Source organism: Dasypus novemcinctus, chromosome 4 (genome assembly GCF_030445035.2).
Source record: "Dasypus novemcinctus isolate mDasNov1 chromosome 4, mDasNov1.1.hap2, whole genome shotgun sequence".
Taxonomy (NCBI): Eukaryota; Metazoa; Chordata; class Mammalia; order Cingulata; family Dasypodidae; genus Dasypus; species Dasypus novemcinctus.
In genome coordinates, this window is record NC_080676.1 from 79,239,171 (window position 1) to 79,258,304 (window position 19,134).

At 38.0% G+C, this 19,134-nt stretch overlaps 1 protein-coding gene across 1 annotated transcript in view; it reads left to right on the top strand.

The window, feature by feature from the left end:
- The window catches only part of POLQ (DNA polymerase theta), a 200,253-nt gene that overhangs the window by 104,205 nt on the left and 76,914 nt on the right, over positions 1–19,134 (top strand). Inside the window, exons 16-17 of the mRNA XM_058295752.2 lie at positions 14,288–17,412; positions 18,743–18,883. Of these exons, the coding sequence (XP_058151735.1) occupies positions 14,288–17,412; positions 18,743–18,883 (3,266 nt within the window). The remainder of the gene's footprint in view (positions 1–14,287; positions 17,413–18,742; positions 18,884–19,134) is intronic.

Consider the following 19,134-nt stretch of genomic DNA (forward strand, 5'->3'; position numbering starts at 1 on the left):
CGTGCCCCTCCACTGCGCAACTACAAACTTCCACCTTATCATAGATTTTGCCCATATGGGTGTTAGCTCACTACCTTTTCTGTTTCTATATCCTGTAATTCTATCTTTCAGACTCTACCTCTGTGAGTTTGCTCAATTTGCTTAATTCATATCAGTGAGGTCATGTAATATTTGTCCGTCAGTGCCTGGCTTGCTTCACTCAACATAAGGTCTTCAAGAGTCACCCATCTTATCCTATGTATTAAAACTGCGTTCTTTCTTTTAGCTGAGTGATATTCCATTGTATGTATACCACAATTTGTTTACCCATTCATTGTTTGATGGACACCTGGGTTGTGTCCAAGTTTTGACAACTGTAAATAATGTGAACATTGGTGTGCATATATCTTTTCATGTCCTTCTTTTAAATTCTTCTGGGTACATACATACCCAGCAGTGGAATTGCTAGATCATATGGCATTTCTATAGTTAGCTTCCTGAGGAACCACTAAAGTATCCTCCACAATGGCTGCACCGTTCTGCATTTCCACCAGTAGTAGTTGAGGGTTCCCATACCTCCACATCCTCTCTGACACTTGTAGTGATATTTTCTGGAGAATGAGCCATGTGCACTTGAGAAAAATGTATATCCCGCTGTATTTGGGTGTAATCTTCTGTGTGTATCTATTAGGTCCAGATCCTTTAATGGATTATTCAAGGTTTCTGTTTCTTTATTGATCCTCTGCTGAGATGTTCTGTCTAATGGTGATGATGGTGTATTAAAGTACCCCATTATAATGGAGAGGCATCTATTTCTCCTCTTAATTGTTCCAATGTTTGCCTCATGTATTTTGAGGTGCCCTGGTTAGGTGCATAAATGTTTATGATTGTATACTCTTCTCAGTAGATTACCCCTTTCATTAATATATAGTATCCTCCTTTGTCTCTTACAATAGTTTTGCATTTAGGGTCTATTTTGTCCTATTTTAGTACAGCTACTCCTGCCTTCTTTTAGTTATTATTTGCAAGTAAAATTGTTTTCTAGTCATTCACTCTCAGCCTCCTTGAATCCCTGGGTCTAAGGTGGGTTTTTTGTAAACAGTGTATAGATGGGTCATATTTCCTTATCCATTCTGCCAATCTGTGTCTCTTGACTGGTGAGTTTAATCCATTAACATTCAAAGTAATTACTGTCAAGGAATTACTTACATTAGCCATATTTTCTTTAGGTTATGTATGTTAAATAGTTTTTATTTCTTTTTATCTTTTTAGTTGTTCTTACACTCTCCTCCAACTCTCTCCTGCTTTTTCCTTTTGACCTGCAGAACTCCCTTTAGTAGTACTTTAAGGGCAGGTTTCTTATTGACAGACTCTTCATTTTTGTTTGTGAATATTTTGAACTCTCCCTATTTTTGCATCCCTCTTTGCTGGATAGAGAATTCTTGGCTGGAAGTTTTTTCTTTTAACACCTTAACTATGTCATACCACTGCCTTCTTGCTTCCCTGGTTTCAGATGAGAAATCAGCACTCATTCTTATTGAGCTTCCCTTGTATGTGATGGATCTCTTTTCTCTTGCTGGTTTCAATTGTTCTCTCTTTGTCTTGAGCATTGGACAACTTGACAAGTATATGTCTTATGATTTATACTGTTTGAAGTGTGCTGTGCTTCCTGAACATGTACGTCCATGTCCTTCGATAGGGTTGGGAAATTTTCCACCATTATTTCCTCCAACACACCTTCCATCCCCTTTCCTTTCTCTTTTCCCTCTGGGATGCCTATAATGCATATGTTTGTGCCTTTCGTGTTGTCATTCAAATCCCTGAGTCCCTGCTGGACGTTTTTCTATCTTTTTATCTATCTGTTTGATTTCAGCTGTTCTGTCTTCCACACCGCTGATTCTTTCCTCTGCCTATTCTAATCTGCTGTTATTGCTTCCTATGTATTTTTGATTTCTTGCATTGTGCCATTCATCACCATCATATCCATACTCTTTTTATATTAAGTGTCTTCTTAATATTCTTAATCTCTTCCTTTACTTCCTTAAATTGATTCATGATATTTGTTTGGACATCTCTTCTAAGTTATTCCATGTTCTTCATCTTCTCCTGTTTTTTAGTTTGTTTGTTCAGCTGGGCCATGTCTTCCTATTTCTTAGTATGGGTTGTAATTTTTTGTTGGTGTCTAGGTATCGGTTTATCTTGATGGATTTATTCAGTTGATTAGCTTCTCTTTCTACACTAAGGTTTTATTTATTTATTTATTTATAAGATTTACTTTATTTCCCTCCCCACCCCCCGTCTTCCACCCCCCATTGTCTGCTCTCTGTGTCCATTCCCTATGGGTTCTTCTGTGTCTGCTTGCATTATCCGGCGGCACTGGGAAACTGCGTCTCTTTTTTGTTGCGTCATCTTGCTGCATCAGCTCTCCATCTGTGCAGCATCACTCCTCTGTGCAGCATCACTCCTTGGTGGGCTGCGCTGTTTTCACGCAGGGCAGCTCCTCTTATGGGGTGCACTTCCTACACGTGGGGCACCCCTATGTGGGGACACCCCTGTGTGGCACAGCACTCCTTGTGTGCAGCAGCACTGTGTGGGCCAGCTTACCACATGGGTTAGGAGGCCCTGGGGATCAAACCCTGGACCCACCATATGAAAGACAGATGCTCTAACAGTTGAGCCACGTCTGCTTCCCTTGTTGTTTTTGTGTATGTGGTAACTTTTTACTTTCACACTTCATTCCTCTTATTCTATTTCTTTGCTGTTTTTCTATGTTCCCTTGAAAGAACCAGAGAAAGGGAAAACAGTAAGAAGAGAAAAAGGATAATAGTAATAATATTAGTCAAAGGTAGAAGAGTAACCATATAAGACTTAGGGATATGAATACTTAACTCAACTAAGAAGTCCAGAGGAATAAGAAAAGAAAAGTAGAATAGAAACAATGAAGTGAGAAATAGAATATAGGAAAGTATATAGAATGAATTAAAAGGCCAGAGTGATGCAAAGAGAAGGAAAGAGAAAATAGAAAAAGAATAAAAACTTAAAAAAAGATAGAAAACTGAAAAAAGGAGAGACAAGAAAACAAGAAAAATGGTAGACCAAATAAAAATGGTGGAATCATAGAACAACAACAGAAAACAAGAGAAAGATGAAGGAAAGAAAAATAGTGTAGGTAGACAAAATTGGTAAGCTAAAAGAAAAGAGAAACAGGGAAGGGGAAACACAACAAAGAAGAAACAAGACAGCAGCATCTAATTCTTTAAAAAAGGAGAAAGAAAGAAAAAAAAGAAAAGAACAAGAACCAAACAAAGAAACAATAAAGAAACCAAGGGAAAACAGCCTTCCCTCTTAGTCCTCTAAAGAGCTTCTCAGGCTGCTGATATTCATCAATCAATCACCCTGCAGCCTGCCCTCTGCAAGTTTTAGACCAGATTTAGTGAGTAAACTATATTAAATTTAAAGAGGGAAACTTTTTTTAAGAAAAATAAGAGATCCATGAAAAGCCAATAAAAAGAGAATGACTGTATGTTCCCTGTGATAAAGTATCAGCTGGATGTCTGATACCTCGGTGGATCACTTCTCTAAGAAGAGCCAGGAATCGAACCAGGGACCTTCTGTATTCAACGGGGGAATTCTTCCACTGAGTTAAACTTTCTTCTTAGGTCAGCCTTTCAGAAAGCTCTCCTCACACTTTTCCTTGGGCAGGTTAGAATCTTAGCAGTTTGCTACAGTCCTGCTGATTCAGTGCCTATCTGTCCCCATCCCCTCCCTATTCTAATTGCTTTCTCTCCCAGGGCATCTGAGTTTGACAGCCTGTCAGAGTGGCTCCCCTCTCCCCTCTCCTGTTCAGGTGGGAGTCCCTTCCCAGATTTAGGGAGGCCTCAGCTGGCCAAACTCACTGCAAAGAAAACACTCTTAATCTTCTTCCAGGCCCCTCTTCCTCCCAGGGAACCCTAAATAGGCTTTTGAAATCTTATTGAGCTCTTCCTATGCCTGCTTTCTTTGGGGGAGTTGTAGTTTTAATAGCTTTCAGCTCCTAGACTAGTTACTTGCCTGATTCAGTGCCTGTCTATCCCTGCCCCCTCCCTTCCCAAGTTCTTCTCTGCCAGGTGGCTGGGTGTCACAGGCTGCCTGAGCAGATTCATCTCTCCCTTCTTCCTGGGCTTCCTCAGTGCTGGCTGGTATCCTCCCCATGTTTCAAAGAGTGTTCATGTGTCTAAAACCATGGAAAAGAAACCACTCCCCACCCTTTGCCTAAACCCTCCTCCTCCTAGAGAATTCTCCCTCCCACTTGCTGGCTGGTGAGAGTCAGGGGGTCCATGGAGGCTATCCTGCTAGAGGGTAGGGCTTAGCTGCTGTTTCCAGGCACGGGGCAAGCAACTCATGATTTTCCCTTGGGCTCTCCATCTCTTTGTCCTGTTCCCTACAGATCCATGCCCTGAAGCGTCCTGCTCTGTGGGTTCCCAAAACAGCTTACTCGGGTAGGATTTTGCCCTTTCTTAACCATTTTTTGCAAGAGCTGGGGAGTGCCTACCTACAATGATGCCATCTTCCTGGACTTTTCATGCTTTTTTAAAGTCTATTTTAACCCTTTCTTGATGACTTTGTGGTCATTCTTCTAAATATAAGTTATTGAGTTATATAAAGTGATATTTATAGAAGTTATTAAAATGTGTAGACTATTCAAATCTGCTACACGTTGCTACTATGTTCTATGATTTGTCACCTTGATTTTCTGTCAGTTTCCTGAATATCAAGCTATGACATGCTGTTTTCCATTGCTTTCCATTTCAGCATTGGACTCTTGAGTTAGGACACAAAGAATAAAGGAGAGGAAAGCGGACTTGGCCCAGTGGTTGGGGCGTCCGTCTACCACATGGGAGGTCCGCGGTTCAAGCCCCGGGCCTCCTTGACCCGTGTGGAGCTGGCCCATGCACAGTGCTGATGTGCGCAAGGAGTGCCGTGCCACGCGGGGGTGTCCCCTGCATAGGGGAGCCCCATGCGCAAGGAGTGCACCCCGTAAGGAGAGCCGCCCAGCGTGAAAGAGGGTGCAGCCTGCTCAGGAATGGCGCCGCCCACACTTCCCATGCCGCTGACGACAACAGAAGTGGACAAAGAAACAAGACGCAGCAAATAAACAAGAGAGAACAGACAACGGGGGGGGGGGGGGGGGGGGGGGATTAAATAAATAAAAATAAAACCTTTAAAAAAAAAAAGAATAAAGGAGATATGTTAGATTGAATGTCTTCAGCTTTTTAGCACAGTTCCTTCCATTCTGTTTGAGAATTAGATTTCTGAGAATTAGAAGCTTTTTCACTTTGGGGTAAAAGCGGGGACTTCTTTCTTTTTCTAGTCTATGTCTTTTTCTGGGCTTGTGGTAATGGCCTTAGGAATTCCCCATTTACAGTAATCCAAAATGTCCCCACTATTGCTGAAATAGACACTCCCCCCCCCACATACACTATTGTATGTGTTAAAGCCTGTAAATCCTTTGCTTCAGTGTGCTTTGATTGCCTCTTCACTTTGGTTTAGCTGTCTGCAAGCTGCTTTTGCCTGCAGGGCAAGTTCTGGGAGGAGGGAGAATCAGAGATGAGACTCCTGGTTCAGTTTCAGGGTGCCATGTGATAGACTGGCACAGACATACAGGCACTTCAATAAGTGCACTTCAGAGGCGTGCTGGGGACCCACAATAGCATCACAGGCTGGCTCCATACCACTCTAGGAAGTGGGGAGAGGAAGGGCCAGCAAGGGTGCCAGGACTTTTCTCCTACTGGTTTTAAGTTGCTGTTTTATTGATTCGGTGCTTGCCCAGTTATTATACTTTTTAAACTTTTTCTGAGGTTTGGAGGAAGAGTGCTCTGCTGGTTTTTGCTAGTTCAAAGATTCTATGGAAAACGGAACTCTGGAGCTTCCTATACTGCCATCTTAGTAGACTAGATGTCCTCAGGATTATTTTTATATCTTTGTTTATGAATTGTCTGCTTCTGTCTCTTCTTTTTTCTACTGGGTTTTGGTTCTTTCCCCCTCCTTTTTTTTTTTTTTTCCAAGGAAGTACTGGGATTTGTACCCAGGACCTCGCACATGAGATGCAGGCAATCCATTGCTGAGCCACATCTGTTCTCCAATGAGAGCTGGTTTTTTTCATTTGTTTGGTTTTTCGGAGGTACCAGGGAGTGAACCTGGGACCTCGTACATGGGAAGCAGGTGCTCAACCAGTTTAACTACATCCACTCCCCTCCTTTTTTTTTTTCCAATATGTATTTTTTAATTAGAGAAATTGTGAACTTACAAAACAAGCATGCATAATGTGCAGAATTCCCATGCATTGTCCTTCCACCAACACATTCCATTGTAAAATATTTGGTGTAGATTATGAAAGAACATCATCAGACTATTACCACTAATTATGGTCCATAGTATGCATTTGATATAATTTTTCAGTACACCTCCTATTATTAGCAACATGTATTAGTATTGTACATTTGTTATAGTTCATGAGAAAACACTCATATTTGTACTGTTAACCACAGTCTATATTCCACCACATGGCTCACTGTTTTATATAGGCCCATGCGTTGTACAGTCTATCTTAAGTATACACTCAGTTGCTCTTTCTCTCATCACAGAGCAGTGCAGTCATCACCCTAGTAAACCTTTGAACATTTTCCTTAGTTAAAAAGAAAAAAATCCCTGTTCCAACCCAATTCCTGAAGGGCATGAGTTAGTGCAGTTGTACTGAGTCAGGTATAAATTGAGTTTTACGGACAAGAGTAGATCCCTGAAGGTGGCAGTTTAGAGAATGAATACAGTGCTCTGCAAAGAGACAGGAAAATGAGGAGTGATATAAGGTGTTTCAGAACAAGGAAATTATATAGGGTATGAGAACAGAGTTTCTGTTTGGGTCGTATGACGCGTACATGAGGGGTCTGGTGATGTTTTCACTATGCTTGTAGCAAGGATGTTTACCAAGGATGTTTACTGCTTTGGGAAGATTATAGTTTATGATATCATCTATACATTCTCTCCCCTCTAGGGAGGGTTCTTAACCTTTAACTTACGTCTAGTCATGCAGGAAGCTATGTGCTGAGGACTTGGGGCTGTCTGTGTCCCAACAGTCCACCCCCACATAGCATAGCAGCCTACATTGACCATAGAACAAGCATTGCGTCCACATTCCGCAGCAATGGTATAAAAGACAACAGAATAATAGGAGTCCTCCACCAAAAGCTGGTAGACTTATAAAAACGTGTTACCAAGGCCAAGAAAGGGAATTAAACCAATGAGATAGGCAATCAGTAGCTACTTTATCAATGTGTTATATGTGCTCTTGCCTATGATTTAGAGCTTGTGAAATATTATGGGAGTGATCAGGAATATATACAAAACATTGAACATTAATGAGGGCATAGGTCCCACACTGTGACACAGTAGGAATATCTAACGCCATTCTACTTTGTAAAACTGCCTTTTGTAGTTGGGTAGTTTCTTCCTTTAGTAAGGAAATTCCTACTTTGGAGTCATTAAGGGCTTGAGCAGTGTGATTGGTTGTTATTGTATGTCTTTGATATGCTGTTGGATTCAATTTGCATGTATTTTGTTGAGAATTTTTGCATCTATGTTCATTGGGGAAATTGGTCTGTCATTACATTAGGGAAATTGTAGTAACTTTATCTGACTTTGGGATTAGGGTGATGTTGGCTTCATAAAATGTGTTGGGAAATTTTCCCTCTTCAATTTTTTGGAAGAGTTTAAACAGGATTGGTATTAATTCTTCTCAAAATGCTTAGTAGAATTCACCTGTAAAGATGGTCTTGGACTTTTCTTTGCTGGGAGATTTTTAACGATGGATTCAATCTCTTTCAATGTGATTGGTTTGTTAAGTTCTTGTATTTCTTGTAGCATCTGTGTGGGTTGTTTGTGCATTTCTAGGAATTTGTCCATTTCATCTATGTTGCTATTTTGTTGGCATACAGTTTCTCATAATTTCCTCTTAAGATCCTTTTCACTTCTGTGGGTTCATTGTAACCTCCCTCCTTTTATTTCTGCTTATATTTATTTGCATCTTCTTTCTTTTTTTCTTTGTTAGTCTAGCTAGGGTCTTCTCAAAGAACCGGCTTTTGATTTTTTTTTTCCTCCATTATTTCTTTGTTCTCAATTTCATTTATTTCTGCTCTAATCTTTATTATTTCTTTCTTTCTGCTTGCTTTGGGATTGGTTTGCTGTTTTTTTTTTTCTAGTTTCTCCAGTTTTTCAGTTAAATCTTTGAGTTTAGCTCTTTCGTTTTTTTCTATTATAGGCATTAGGGCTATATTATTCCCTCTCAGTGCTGCCTTTGCTGCATCCTATAAGTTTTGATAAGTTGTGTTCTCATTTTCGTTTGTCTCAGTGTATTTACTGGTTTCACCTACACTTTCTTCTTTGACCCACTGATTATTTAGGAGTTTGATGTTTAGCCTTCACGCATTTGTGTATTTACCTCTTTCCTATCTATTATTGATTTCCAGTTTCATTCCTTTATGATCTGAGAAGGTGCTTTGTATAATTTTAGTCTTTTTATAATTATTGGGAGCTGCATTGTGCCCTAACATGTGGACTGTCCTGGAGAAAGATCTATAGGCACTTGAGAATAATGTATACCCTACTGAGTTTGGATGCAACATTCTGCATATGTCTGTTAGGTTTAACTTGTTTATCATATTGTTCATGTTCTCTGTTTTCTTATTGATCTTTTGTCTAGTTGTTCTAACTAATGATATGTGTGGTGTGTTGAAGTCTCCAGCAATTATTGTAGAGATGTCTATTTCTCTCAAGTTTTGCCAGAGTCTGTTTCATGTATTTTGGGTCACCCTGGTTAGATGCATAGATATTTATGACTATTGTATCTTCTTAGTGGGTTGTCCCTTTTATTAATATATAATGGCCTTCTGTGTCTCTTATTTTTTGCATTTAAATTCTGTTTTATCTGATATGAGTATAACTACGCCTGCTCTTTTCTGGTTACTATTCACATGGAGTATCTTTTTCCAACCTTTCACCTTCAGCTGGTTTGTATCTCTGGGTCCGAGGTGAGTCTCTTGTAAGCAGCATATGTGTGGCTCATGTTTTTTAATCCATTCTGCCAACCTATATCTTTTGATTGGTGAGTTTAATCCATTCACATTCAATGATATTACTGTAATGCATTTTTTATTTCCACCATTCTTTGGTTTTCATATGTCATATCATATTTTCATCTGTCTTTCTCTTAGCCTCTCTTTCCTGTCTTTTCCTTTCAGGCTCTAAGTCTTCCTTTAATATTTCCTACAAAGGTGAGTTCTTTTTTGCAAACTCTCTCAGTTTCTGTTTGTGTATATTTTCTACTCACCTTCATACTTGAAGGATAATTTTGCTCTGTACAGAATTCTTTCCTGGCAATTTTTCTCTTTCAGTTTCCTGATTGTATCATACCACCGTCTTCTTGCCTCCCAAAATCTGCACTGAGTCTTACTGGGAGTCCCTTGAATATGATGATTTCCTTCTCCCTTGCTGCTCTCAGAATTTTCTCTTTATCTTTGATGTGTGACATTCTTAGTGGTATGTGTCTTGGAGTAGGTCTCTTCACTTTTATTCTGATTGGGGTATGCTGCGCTTCTTGGACATGTAAATTCATTTATTTCATGATAGTTGGGAAATTTTCAGCTTTTAACTCCTCAGAGAATTTTCCTGCCCCTTTTTCCTTCTCTTCTCCTCCTTGAACTCCCATGATATGTATGTTGTTGCATTTAGTGTGTCATTCAACTCCCTGAGCCCTTGCTCATTTTTTTTCATTCTTTTCTGTGTTCTTTTTCTTCTTCAATTTCAGCTGTTCTGTCTTTGATATCAATTGTTCTTTCTTCTATCATTTTTAGTCTGCTTTTGTATGCCTCTAAATGTGTTTTTCTTCTCAACTATTGTGTCTTTCATTCCCATGAGCTCTGTTACTTTTCTGTTCAGGATTTCATATTCTTTTTTGTACTCTCTCAATGTCTTCTTGATGTTGTTTATCTCTTTAGCCATATTGTCTTTCAACTAGTTGCTGTGAGACAAAGGAACATATCTGGTACTGAGTCAGGGATAAGCTTTATTGGGACTTATGGGCAGGAGAGGATTTTTAGGTGGTGGTTTGGAGAATGAATATAGTACTCCTGAAAGAGATGGGAAAATGATGGGTGACTATGGAGTTTCAGAAGAAGGACATTCCATTGGATGGAAAAACAGGGTTTCTGCTAGGGTCATGGGAAGCATACATATGGGCTCTGGTGACATTTTCACTATGCTTGTAGGAAGGACATTTACCAAAGGTGTTTACTGCTTTGTAAGATTATAGTTTATGATACCATCTACATATTCTCTCCCCTCCAGGGAGGGTTGTTAACCTTTAATTTATGTCTAGTCATGCAGGCAGCTACATGCTGAGGACTTGGGGGAAGGGGGTGGCCTTGGGTCCCCACAGTCCCATACCCCCCCATTATTGATCCTTATCACTGATATAGTACCTTCTTTGACATTCACACGATAATATTACAATATTGCTGTTAACTGTAGTCCATAAGCCGCCTCTCTCCTTTTGAAAGAAGATTTAAAAAGAAAGTAGATTAAGGTTCTTAGCCTTTCCTTTTTATATATGCATGTTGGAAATATTTTCTCTCAACTGATAAATTTTCCTTTGCCTTTTTCTTTTTGCCATACCGAATTTTTATTTTCTATATATGAATTTTAAAAAATCAATATTTTCTTTGTCTCTGAATTTTGAGTGATTTAGAAGGCTTTTCTGTACACTAAGGTTAAAGAGGCATTCATGGCAGTGGACTTGGCCCATTGGTTAGGGCGTCCATCTACCACATGGGAGGTTTGTGGTTCAAACCCCGGACCTCCTTGACTTGTGTGGAGCGGGCCCATGTGCAGTGCTGATGTGTGCAAGGAGTGCCGTGCCACGCAGGGGTGTCCCCCATGTAGAAGAGCCCCACGCGCAAGGAGTGCGCCCCGTAAAGAGAGCCGCCCAGCGTGAAAGAAAGTGCAGCCTGCCCAGGAATGGTGCCGCCCACATGGAGAGCTGACACAACAAGATGACGCAACAAAAAGAAACATGGATTCCTGTGCTGCTGACGACAACAGAAGCGGACAAAGAAGAAGACGCAGCAAATAGACACAGAGAACAGACAACCAGGGTGGGGGCGGGGAGGGGAGAGAAATAAATAAATAAAATCTTAAAAAAAAAAAAAAGAATTAGCACCAATCCTTCTCAAAAAAAAAAAAGGCATTCATACATGTTATGTTTTACTATTTGGAAGGGGTCTATATTTTCATTTAGATTTCTAATGTAGTTAGAATTTACTTTTATATATTGTATGATATCGGGATATAACATTTACCTCTTTCCTAGTGGTTCCCATTTATTAAGAAGTTCATCTTTGCCCTAATGATTTAAGATGCCAACTTTATCATAATAAATACCTGTATGTATTTGGGTATGTTTCTGGACTTTCTGTTCTCTTCTACTGTTCTTTTATTCTATTTATGAGCCAGTAGCATACTTAGTTTTTTAAGGAGGTACTAGGGATTGAACCCAGGACCTCGTGCATGGGAAGCAGACACTCAACCACTGAGCTACATCTTCTCCCTGCTTTTAATTATAGAGATTTTTATAGTATGTTTTGACAGTATGGTAGGGTAAGTCTCTCCCTACTTACTCCATATTTTTTCAGTATTTTCCTAACTATTGCATGTTGTCCATATGGTTATTATCATTGATTCTATAAAGTTTTTCTGTTATATTCTCATTTCCTCTGCAAATAGATAATTTCATTTATTCTTACCAATTCTTATGCCTCTAATTTATTTTCTTGTCTATTGCATTCACTCATCCCTCTAATAAGATGCTGAACGGTAGTGGAGATAGTGGACATTTTGCTTTTAAAAAAAATGTTAGTGGAAATGCCTCTGGTACTGGTTTCAGGATTATGGTATATATATTTTATCATTTTTAAAAACTATCCATTAATTACAATTTGTCTGAGTTGTTTTTTTAATCAGGAATGGATGTTGAAATTTTGTTAAAAGCTTTCTCAGCATCTATGGAGAAAATTATAGGATTTTCTCTCTTACATCTATTATCATGGTTTATTAATATTAATAGATTTCCTAATAGTGAATCAAACTTGAATTCCTGAAATAAATTGACATAGTATTTTTTTTTATGTGATGTTGGATAAAACTCGTCCCCTGGTAGATTCCTCAAAATAGGCTTATTGTACAGAATTAGCCAAATTCCTTTATGTTTAAATCCTTATTTATTTATTTTTCCTATAACTTGGATATTTGAAGGACATGTTGGCTGGATATAAAAAACTTGGCCCTGGCGGCAGACTTGGCCTAGTGGTTAGGGCTTCCATCTACCACATGGGAGGTCCATGGTTCAAACCCCGGGCCTCCTTGACCCGTGTGGAGCTGGCCCATGTGCAGTGCTGATGCGTGCAAGGAGTGCCCTGCCACGCAGGGGTGTCCCCCGCATAGGGGAGCCCCACATGCAAGGAGTGCGCTCTGTAATGAGAGCTGCCCAGCGCCAAAGAAAGTGCACCCTGCCTAAGAATGGTGCCGCCCACATGGAGAGCTGACACAACAAGATGAAGCAGCAAAAAGAAACACAGATTCCCATGCCGCTGACAACAACAGAAGCAGAAAAAGAAGACGCAGCAAATAGACACAGAGAACAGACAACCGGGGTGGAGGGGGGAGAGGGGAGAGAAATAAATAAATAAATCTTTTTTAAAAAAAGACATTAAAAAAAAAACCTTGGCCCATACTTTCTTTCATTGAGTTTTTTCAAAATGCTTATCCTTGTTGCCTTGCTTTTGTGTGTTGTTTTTGAGAAGTCTAATGGGAGTCTGATTCTTTTGCCTTGTAAGTTGTCTGATCTTCTTGTATGGAGGCCTTGAGTTTTTTCTCCATGTTTTTGAAGTTTAGTAATTTTACTAGGCATATTTGTATTGCTGCATAACAAACTACTTTAAGAATTAGTGGCTTAAAACCACAATGGTGTTATCTCAGTTTATGTGAGTCATGAATTTGTGAGCAGTTTAGTTGGATGGTTCTAGCTTGGGGTTTTTCATGAGGTTGTAATCAAGTTGTTGGTTGGGGCAAGAGGCCCTGTTTCCAACATAGTCACGTACTGGTAAGTTGGTGCCTCAGTTGTTTACCGCATGGACGTCTCCACAGGGCTGCCTGACTGTCCTCGTACTATTACTTCTCCTACAGCAAGTGAAAAAAAGTGCAAAACAGAAACTGGAATGACTTTTTATGACCTAGCCTTGGTGTTTTAGTTTTTTTTAGGGAAGAGGATAAATCAGTCCCTGTAACTCTATCTTGATTGGAATCAGAGGTCTCTCGACCATTATTTCTTCACATTATTTCTCATCCCCTTCTCATACTTGAATTATATATAGCCTGTTATAGTGTAGATTCTGGTATTTTACTCTGAAGAGCATTGATACTCTGTTTTAGCAGGCAGTTTGGCTGAACTCAGAAGTCCAAATTTTGCCTCCCTAAGATGGGCAGTAGCTCATGCCTCTGCTCAGTTATTTAAACTTATCTGCCTGCTTGGAGTCTGTCCATACATGCATAAATTCAGAGGTCAGCCAGATAATTGGGCAAAATTTATTTACTTAAACAATTTGGGGTCCTCCATCTCTACTGTAACTTTGGGACTTTCCCCTCTTCAGTTATTCCTGTGGACCCCCTGAACTCTGTCAGTATACTCCAGATTTTTATCCAAGTTTTTAGCTACCCTACATGGTGCTAATTGGGGCCTGCCTTCAGTGACTACCATTTCTTTCTTCTAAGTTCCAACTCCCTTCCAGTTTCTGTTCCTTTCTGTCACCCTCCAGTTCCTTCAGATATTTTGACCAGATTTCATGTTGTTCAGGGTAATTTGTTTTCAATTAAAGTATTTTGAGCCTCACTTATTTTGGGCTTCTGCTTAAACACATCTGTCTTCTCTTATCAAGCTATTTAAAAATTGCTGAACCACTCACCCCTTCTTGGCGCTTGCTCTCTCCCTTTCCTGATTAACTTTTGTACACAATTCTTATTACAGCTGACATATAATGCATTTTAAACATTTGTATTCTGATTTCCCCAATTAGAATGTAAGCTCTATGAAAGTAGATTTATTTCTGTCTTGTTCAGTGCTGTTTCTTTCTGTTTCTAGAACATCTCAGAATGAATGTTTAATAAATATTTTTTTGTGTGAATGAATGAATACATTAATTTCTGTCTTTTCTCATCTCCTTTACAGTTCCCGAAAGGCAGTGGATGAGGAAGAGGAAGTAGTTGAAGAACGTCGGAATATGCGAACTATTTGGGTAGCTGGCAGAAAAGGCTTAACTGAAAGGGAAGCAGCAACCCTTATAGTAGAAGAAGCCAAAATGATTCTGCAGCAGGACTTAGTTGAAATGGGAGTGCAGTGGAATCCATATTCTCCTTTAAATTCTGATACACATTCATTGGGTAGTAATGAATCAGAATTAAAGGAACATACATTTATATCACAAACTACAAGTTCTTGTAGGAGATTAGCAACATTAAAGAAAAAAAGAAACATAACAATTAGTAATTCTTCTTTTAAGCATTCATTAAATACATTGCAAGATTTAGATAAAAGTAGAGAGAATATAAGTTCCTCTTACAAACTCCAGGATGGTAATCAAGAACGTCAGGTACATTCAATTTCTAGAGCAAGAAAACAGTCTTCTTCGAACATAAATAAAGAGAAATTAGGAGCCTCTCTGAATGAGGGAAAAACAAGCAGTAAGAAAATTGTTCAAACTTTCTCTTCTGAGAAAACAAAAAAAGAAAGTTTGAATTTTAATTCAAAAAAGATGAATATAACTTTTCAATCATGGAAATGTAGTAAGCCTCTAAATCAATCCAGGAAGAGTAGTCCTTTGAAAGACTCTGGAATGTTTAGAACTGATTTACAAGAACTGAGTATGTCTAATGCTATTCCTTGTAAAGACCCATTCACCTTAAATCAGAAGAGTATGGAATTTAGAAGTCCAGAATCATGTGCTAAACATGTATCTCTCTGTGCTGACAGAAAATGTAATAAGACATCATTCTCACAAACAGAACAAAATTGCTCAAAGAAAAGAAAAATACCTAGTGATATTTTTGTGGAACATTTTATCACTGGATCCCAGAGTAAAAAAGTGACTTGTCAAGCTACTAGTATGGTTAATGAAAATGGAAAAACATTAGCTGTTGTTGAGGCAGAAAAAATAGACAGTGTACTGATACAAAATGACTTGAAAAGCCAGAATGTTTTTGTGAAACACCAGGATAACTATACAATTAACCAGTGCACTGAAAAGCAAGCTGATAAACAGATAAACACCTATTCCAAACAGAAAAAAGTAATAGAGAAACAAATGCCCCATGAGACAGTCAATAGTTATGTTAATAGAGATTCAAATGTTGCTACTGTCAAACGGGAAAGTATAAAGCTTAATGCTGAGGGAAATAAATCAAATAATTTTCAGGCATTAGAAGATAACATAAGCAACCCTGAGATAAACCATGGAATATTTCTACCGACTGGAACATTTGGTAAAGCAGGAGGCCAGGATAAGAATTTTCTTAATACCTCTAGAATACAAGAAAAAACAGATGCTTATGTAGCAAACAAAACTAAAAATAATATTTCTGGCTTAAGTTTAGTCTTCTGTGATTCTGAAGACAGTTTCTATCTCGATACTGAGTCAGAAAAAATAATACAACAGATGGGAACTGAAAATGCCAAACAAGAAGAAGCAAAGGACGTGAACCTGGCATCAGGGGTAATGCAGAAGAGCCTAGAAAAACCAAGCTTCATTGACTCTATTCAGAATGAATTTCATGTTACTTTTCCTAATGAATGGCATTCTCTAGGAGTGACAAATAGAAATCATTTGGAACTTAAAACTGTAGATATTAAGAAACAAAATGCTGATTCACATGGGGTTGATTTCCAGACTCTAGAAAGTTCAAATTTTCATTCTCCAATACTACTGGGGGACAATGTGCCTTGTTTTAAAAGGAATGAACTTTCTGTTACTGACTCCCAATTAAATAGTTTTCTTCAAGGTTACCAAACACAAGAAACTGTGAAACCAGTCATACCTTTGGTTCCTCAAAAGAGAACTCCCCCTGGTGAAGAAGAAGAATGTCTGCCAGTTCCTGAAACAAGTTTGAATATGAGTGACAGTTTACTATTTGATAGTTTCAGTGAAGACTGCTTAGTAAAAGAGCAACCACCTGATGTACAAGTGAAAGAACCCTTTCCGTCTGAAATAATGCCAAACCAATTCAGTGATTCTCTGTGTCTATATCTAGAAGATTCAATTAAAAAATCAGATTTGAGTGAGAATCAAGATACCCAGCTGCGGCTGACATCCTTCAGTGATGAATCTATTATATTTTCAGAAATGGATGCTGTTCAGAGGGTTGAGAACTTGGACAATTTATGTATGTTTCCTGTCCAAGAGAAACATGATACTGCAGTATCTTTTAGATCATTAGAACTAAATAATCCAGGGACTTTAGGTAATGATCACCCCAGCATAGAAGTAACTGGAAGAGATCAAGATGAAAGGGCTCAAATATCCAAATTAACTGGAGCAAGGCAAAATCATTCATTCATATGGTCAGGAGACTCATTTGATTTAAGTCCGGGACTGCAAAGGATTTTAGATAAAGTATCCAGTCCTTTAGAAAATGAAAATCCAAAATTAAGGACTACAAACCTGCCTAGTTTGAAGGGAAAAAATACAGAGTTAAATGAGAAAAAAGAACTAAATTCAAATTTGGAACCAAATAAAGTGGAAGAAATTTCAGTTTTCCCTAAAACTGAAATAAAAAACAAGATTGAGACCCTAGAGAACAAAGCCATTTGTGATGAAGCCTCATCCCTCTTACCCTGTCAAGAAAGCTGTGTAGTTGACAATAATGGTCTTATTCCTCCTACACCCATTGTAGCATCTGCTTCTAAACTTGCATTTCCAGGGATTCTTAGAACATCTTCCGTGCAACTTCAGAAAACCAGTAGTGTTTTCCAATCTGGTGAAAGTTTTCCATTTGGATCACCTTCAGATATTGAAAACTATGATTTAAATCTAGAGAGTGAAAATGGTTTCAGAGAAGACAGTACTATTAGAGGCACAAGTTTTTCACTGCCAGTGACACAGGATGAATCACAGTTAACTCCAGCTTCATGCAGTTCAGAAACTTTGACCATAATTGATGTAGCAAGTGACAAAACCCTCTTTCAAACATTCATTAAGGAGTGGCAGTGCAAAAAGCGATTTTCAATCTCACTGGCTTGTGAAAAGATCAGTAGTTGGACATCTTCTAAAACTGATGCTATTGGTGGGAGGTTTAAGCAAGGTAAGTATTTTTATTTTTCTACATCTATCTATAAACTAGTTATGGACTGAGATGGGATTTAGATTTTTCAGTAATGAATATTAAATGTAACAAAGTTATTAAAAATTTAATAAGTTTCTCCTATGTGGGTATATGTGTACAACAGCCTTATTTATTTAGCAGTTAGACTAACAATAGTTACCCTTTGGTAGGAGTGCATGTATGTAATATATACTATATTAATTAGAATATAAGTTAAGAGAATATGTATTTTAAATGTGCATCAGACATTTCTTTTATGGTATCTGTATGGTGTGACATAATGATTTTTATTAATCAGCGGTGCCTATGTATTATTTCCTATTAAGTTATAATATCCCTGTTCACTTATCTAATTAGAAAAGTACATAGCAAATACGTGCAATGTTTTGTTCACAATGTGCATTAGCTACGTTTTCCAAGACTTATTTCAAGTATAACTTGGACCTCCAGTGAGAGTCATGAATTGGTATACAGAAATGCTAATCCCCAAAACTCACAAAGGTCTTCTAGGTTTCAGAGAGTTGAACCTTTTGATGGTTTATTCCATTTTTATTGCATGATCCCTGGATATGGGACTATGTGGCATAGCTGTAATCAGCCTGAGAACTTGTGGAAATCAGAGATTTGATCATATTTCTTAAATTTCTGTTTGTAAATGAGTTTGTTCATAAAGGATTAAATATTTGCTCTTCAATTCATAGAGCAGATGTGTTAATGAAGTTTTATGTGTTTTCAGTGGGGATAAGAATGTTGGCTTAAATTTAACAAATTTTATCAAGCGTTTACTATGTATAAGGTACTTTCCAGGTATTGTAATAAGGCAGAGTGGCTTTTGACCTTTTATCTTTGTAAAATTGGAGATACATTTTTTCAGAAAAATGTTAATTCCAAGTACAAAATCATACTTAATTCTTCACTAAGGCCTAAGACTCTTGATTTTTCTAGAGAGTTTCTTAGTGTTAAGAATTGCTGAATTCCTTAACAAGTGAATGTTTAAGTGTGCAAATGGTCTTCAATTATATCTTTGAGTTATAGAACTTCAAAATGCAGCTTTTTTTGTTTTCAGTTGGTACCCATTTTAATCATTATTATAGATCTATTTTAAGAAATCTTTAGTACATTTTCCATAGTGACTGCTATCTTAGCTGATTGGATACCTAGAAAGACCATATATACAAATAAAAATGGCTATCTGAATTATGCATAATTTAGGGATATGGAAATTTTGCCTATCAATTATAGTATTTATGGTTATTTTAATAGTTTTGTTTTTAGAGATTTTTAACTATTTTACTTTTGATTCATTTAGTTAGTTCATCACAGGAAAGCCCTATTAGAGACGGATTTTCCATTAAAGGTTGTGATGACATCTTGGTGGTTGGACTGGCAGTATGCTGGGGTGGAAGGGATGCCTATTATTTTTCATTGCAGAAGGAACAAAGGCATTCTGGTGAGTAATCACTATTTGGCTAATTATATAATTTTAATGTTACCTCAGGATGTTGATCTTGTTTTCTTGTGAATAATTTCCTTATATTTACCTAGAATTTCTTTTTAGGATAAAAAAAGTTGTTTCTTTTGGAAAGCAGTTAGTGTGTACATTATTGCATATATTACCTTAATGAATGCTTTAAAGAAGCATTGCTTCCATTCCCCCATACTGTCACATGAAGTTGTTAATACTATGTTTTCTTTCCTAAA